General features: G+C 35.9%; 1 protein-coding gene across 1 annotated transcript; it reads left to right on the top strand.

Moving 5' to 3' along the window:
* Positions 1-1,033: 1,033 nt before the first annotated feature.
* Positions 1,034-5,065, top strand: LBD19 (LOB domain-containing protein 19). The gene is made up of 2 exons (XM_068486630.2): positions 1,034-1,536; positions 4,351-5,065. Exons 1-2 carry the CDS (start codon positions 1,225-1,227, stop codon positions 4,720-4,722), a joined length of 684 nt encoding a protein of 227 aa, XP_068342731.2. The 5' UTR covers positions 1,034-1,224; the 3' UTR covers positions 4,723-5,065.

The raw sequence follows: 5,065 nt of genomic DNA, 5'->3' as shown, positions 1-5,065 counted from the left end.
TAGTTTGATCCATCCTTTTCTTTCGAAGATTTAAATGAGAAAAAAGATCATTAAAATTGAAAATTGAGTCGCTATTTGACACTCAGTTGACCAAATTTACTTTGTTCTCAGATGACTAAACTATGTTCAAAAATCAGAAATGACATTTACTGTGTTCTTAGATGACAAAATTGTAGTTACATTGTTCTTAGGAATTTTGGCCCCACAGTCATCTGTCTCTATAAACACATTTAAATATGGACAATTGGATATCAGTAGCTAGTGGATGTTTATCTTCAAAGTGATCATTTCCACTTTGCCAGACTTTGGTACCTGTGATATAAGTTGTTTGGATAGTGAAATTATATTCTAAAACAAGTCTAATAGGTGATTTATGCCGTATTAAGTTAGCTACAATGTGTTTTTGGAAACTTCTGATATGAATATGTTGCTGGCTCTGGCTTATATCATCACTAACTCATCATACAAAATATTGACGTGACAGTTGTGTTTGTTTTGTTTTACTTGGCTGCACAGCAAAAATATAACTGCTGGAAATTAAAAGGATTATGCTTGAATCGGAGATGAGCTTACTCTCTCATTTACAAATAACGTATTTTTATCATAAAAATATAATCGGAACCATTCAAATACTTAATCTTCATTTAAAGATCATCTTGACAAAAAAATCATTCGATTTAGATATCATCGAGTCATCCAAATGTATTAAATAAACTAACAGTGTAGATACCCAAATAGCATATTCATAATGAACCGTTGATTTATTTCATACATTTAGATGACTAAACAATATGCGATTCGCATGATTTTTCATAGGAATTTTTTGTAGGGATGATCTTCAAACTAAAATTAAGAAATTAAACGATTCTGATTATGAAATTTTTACGATAAAAGTACACACATTATTTGCAATTAGTAAAATGAACTCATCCCCAATAAAGAACGCAAGCATTATCCAAATAAAAATGGAACCACCAGTCCTTTCTAGTGACCCACCAGCCACCACCAAAGCTTCCACGGTTTCTATCAATAAATGAATGTAGAAATCAAACCCAACCCCCTCTCACTCTCTTCTGAATACTTGCATCTCTCTCTCTCATCCTCTTTATATATTATCTCCCAGACCCCACAGACTAATTAAACTTGCCTGAGAAGAAGCAGCAGCTAATTAATCTATAGCGCGAGAGAGAGAGAGAGAGAGAGAGAGGGAGGGAGAGGAGAGAAATGAGTGGATCATCATCAAATGGAAACAATGATAATGGAGGAGGAGGCGGTCCTTGTGGTGCTTGCAAGTTCCTGAGGAGAAAGTGCGTAAAAGGGTGCATATTTGCGCCGTACTTCGACGCAGAGCAAGGCACGGCGCACTTTGCTGCGGTGCACAAAGTGTTTGGTGCGAGCAACGCCTCAAAGCTTCTGTTGCGCATACCACCACACAAGCGGCTCGATGCTGTCGTCACCCTTTGCTATGAGGCTCTTGCTAGGGTTAGAGACCCTGTCTATGGCTGTGCTTCTCACATCTTCACTCTCCAACAGCAGGTGATCCTATTAACTATAATCACCTAATTACGCACTCAAATCCTTGACTTGTTTCTTTAATTTCTTTGACCTCTTTAAGCTCAAATTTGTTGACCATTTTCTGAGTTTAATTTTTCATGCTTCTTACGTAGATCAATTTTAATTTAAATTATAGGTTTTTCAAGAAACTGGTTAGAACGAGCAAACTTATCAGTTATCACTGATTTTCTTGAGATTGATTGCCTGCATTGTAGCTTCTAGTTCACCTAGCCACGAGCACAAAGCTAGAATTGTAACACATTTGCTAAATATAATCATGTCAACGGTGTACACCTTATACACTTAATAACCTACAACTAGTATTGAGATCTAAAGTGAATAAGTATTTGGTTTGGAGTATCAAAAACTAAATAATTAAAGAGTAATGCTACTAGCAGTACTCTTCTTTTGTGGGAAATTGGCAATTGCTAGCTCTCTGTCGAGTGCAGGTTAGTGAATATTTGTACTAGCATGCGCCTGGTGTGTATTTCCATCTAGCTGTCATTTTTTTGACAAGTATGACTGGATGTGATTTTAGACGTTTGTCAAGTTTTCCGATTTGTAAGACTACTAGATCAAGACTGCGTGTTTCATAAGTTTTCGAGACATCCATTCCATGCTATATCTAACGTGCGCCATGAGTTGCTTGTTTTCTGGGCATAATCACTTGCAATTTTTTACTTTTTTGTTTTCTAGGTTTTGCTTTATTTTCTGGGAAGTGTTATTCGTCTTAGATTTTCAATTAAATTTGCTTGAAATCCATGCTAACTTGCACTTGTTATAGGGTAATGTTAGAAAAACTAAATAGGTAAACTAAATTTGGTAAACTAAATGATGTGGAAGTTGATGATTAGATTTTTAGTGTTGATTAACGTGTTTATTTCTTATTAATGACATATCATTTTGTTTGCAAATTTAGTCTACCTAGCATATATGGAGAAATTGTAAAGGTTTTTCTTCTGGTATTATTAATTGGTCTTTCTTTTCCAATACAAAGTTTATGAAACTCGTAATGTATATAAACATGAGTTTCTACTTTTTTTAACCTTCTAAATTTTCCCATAGAAAAGAGAGAGAGAGAGAGAGAGAGAGAGAGAGAGAGAGAGAGAGGTGGCGGCTATGGTGTATTGGGTGGATGACTTTGGGGGTTCCTGTTGCTTGCCGGAGCTACCAAGCAAACATATTTAGTGATTCGAGATATATTTAATACACCTGTTTTTGACTTTGTTAACCATTCTCGCATTATTGGCATCCTAATTATATATATATATATATATATATATATTTGTTTTGCATTTATATCATCAAGATGATTATTATTGTTTCTCACGTATGAGAATTAAGGACCCTAACAGAACTATGCGAGTTTTAAGATTTACTGTATACCTACACTTTCTTCCTTAATCACAAAGAATAATGGCTTGATTTGTTAGTGTGAGATACACACACACACACACATACAATATGGTATCTATTTTCATGATTTTTTTGCATTATATATAACATATTTTGCTTTGACGTGGTGACAACCGTTTGCTTGTACGTAGGAATGGTACACTATAAAGTCTTATTCAGCTTGATGAGTATAAGTATTAATTAGATTTTTCTGAAAGGGTATTAGTTAGATGTTATATATTACATATGGTAACTATATATGTGTAATGGTATGCAAGTGTGTGTGTGTGTGTGTGTATCAAGTTGTCCATATAAAAATTCTACAATACAAAAATCAGATTTCTAGTTTCCACACGTCAAGGCCATTTCTAGCTAGCTTTGTAATCTTTAGCTTTTGGGTTTGGTAGAATTCCTTAAACCTCTACTGTTGGGTAAGGTTGACTACACATGAAAGCACTGTTCTAAAATTCCTCATCTAGACGCTAGGCGGCTGGTCACCGCCCCAATTAATGCTTAGGAGTTCGAAAATTAAGAAATGATGCCTAGACCAGTCCACATAAACCGCCTAGGCACCCGTCTGGCCCACCCAGACCCGCCTAGGCACCTGCCTATATAGCACCTCACTTAGACAAAAAATAGATAACTTTCAATTTGCATTTAATTTTTTTCAATAAATTGTAAGAGACTTGTTGAATACTTAAATAAGCACACACTATATGCTTGTTTCCCATGTTTTCATTATGTTCCAATACTTCATAATACATATGTCATTCTATTTTGTAGTTTATGATGAAATTATATATATTTTAAGTATAAACAGACACTGATTTACACGAAATATAATGGATTTACTTAAATCCGTCTAGTCTGCCTAGGCGCCCGTCTAGACCCCACCTAGCCGCCTAGGCACTAGGCTCCAGCCTGCCGCTCGACTAGCGTCTAGCGTCTTTTAGAACCTTGCATGAAATGGATGAAATTAGAGCTGCAAAGGCATACTTTATATACATATCAATCATATAACCTGTTCTTATGTTATAATAATGATGGATGACGAGTTTATGCTTCAGTGTATACATTGTATAATAGTACTAAGCAATTCAATCGTGGGTTGCAACATAAAAAAATAATCGTTACCACTGACAATGTTTCAACATCACACAATTCTAATTAAGATATAAATATATCAAACACGTAACCTTTGCACCTTGACCTAGCTAATATCATCATATATCTGTTTTTACATATATAATTACAAAAGAAAAATTAACAAATTTTGCTTCATTATTATATGGCATAGACTAGCTATCTATCTCATACTAATAACGTTTGCATTTTCTATTTATGTAACAATTACCATGAAAGAAGAAACTATACTTAATCTCTCGTATTTATGGTTGGTAGGTAGTGAATTTGCAAGCAGAGTTAGCCTATGTTCAAGCCCGTCTTGGCACCTTGCAGCGTTTTCCGCTGCCGCCACAACCACCTCAGCTCGAAATCCCTCCGCCCACCAGAAGCCTTCAGTATTCCTCGTCCAATATTAATGTGACATCGTCATCGTCCTCAGATATGGTACCAACTCCCAACATATTGACGCATTGTGATCCTCTCCAAGCACCAAATACATCATCTGAAATGTCAAGCCTCTTCAACACAGAGGATCAAGAACTCATTGATGGTGAAAATCTGCAAGCACTGGCTCGAGAGTTCGTCTGCCGGTACTTGCCAGGAGTAAGGTTGAACAAGTCTTCCGGTTCTCATCATCAAAATTTCTAACTCTTTCCAACTGGTCACATCTGATCAATTTTCTTGTCCATTGTACTTGCGTTATGGCTGGCTTTTGCAAGCAAAGATTTTGTGGCTCCTGACGTATCAAATGAATTGTACTGTTTTGGAGATTTAAAAATGCCAACCCCGTGCACGCACACATTACTTTGTTCTGTAGCTTTCTTGCAACAAACCAGGCATGGGTTTCAGTTAATTGATTTCATTGCGATTCGTGCTTCATGTATTTTGGCAAGTGGATGTTTGTGTTAGTCCACGTTAAAAGTTTGGCCACAAACTTAACAGATTGTAGGGAATTTGTATGTGACTACCACTTCTAAATGCTTCTTTTTTT

This window comes from Pyrus communis, chromosome 2 (assembly GCF_041283825.1).
Source record: "Pyrus communis isolate YQ-2024b chromosome 2, ASM4128382v1, whole genome shotgun sequence".
Classification (NCBI taxonomy): domain Eukaryota; kingdom Viridiplantae; phylum Streptophyta; class Magnoliopsida; order Rosales; family Rosaceae; genus Pyrus; species Pyrus communis.
This window is presented reverse-complemented; position numbering and strand designations above follow the sequence as displayed.

Excerpts from the sequence above, each read along its gene's own strand:
- LBD19 (XM_068486630.2), top strand. The coding sequence starts at position 1,225 with ATGAGTGGATCATCATCAAATGGAAACAATGATAATGGAGGAGGAGGC. Across the intron at positions 1,537-4,350 it reads TCTTCACTCTCCAACAGCAG|GTAGTGAATTTGCAAGCAGA; the intron begins GTGATCCTATTA and ends TATGGTTGGTAG.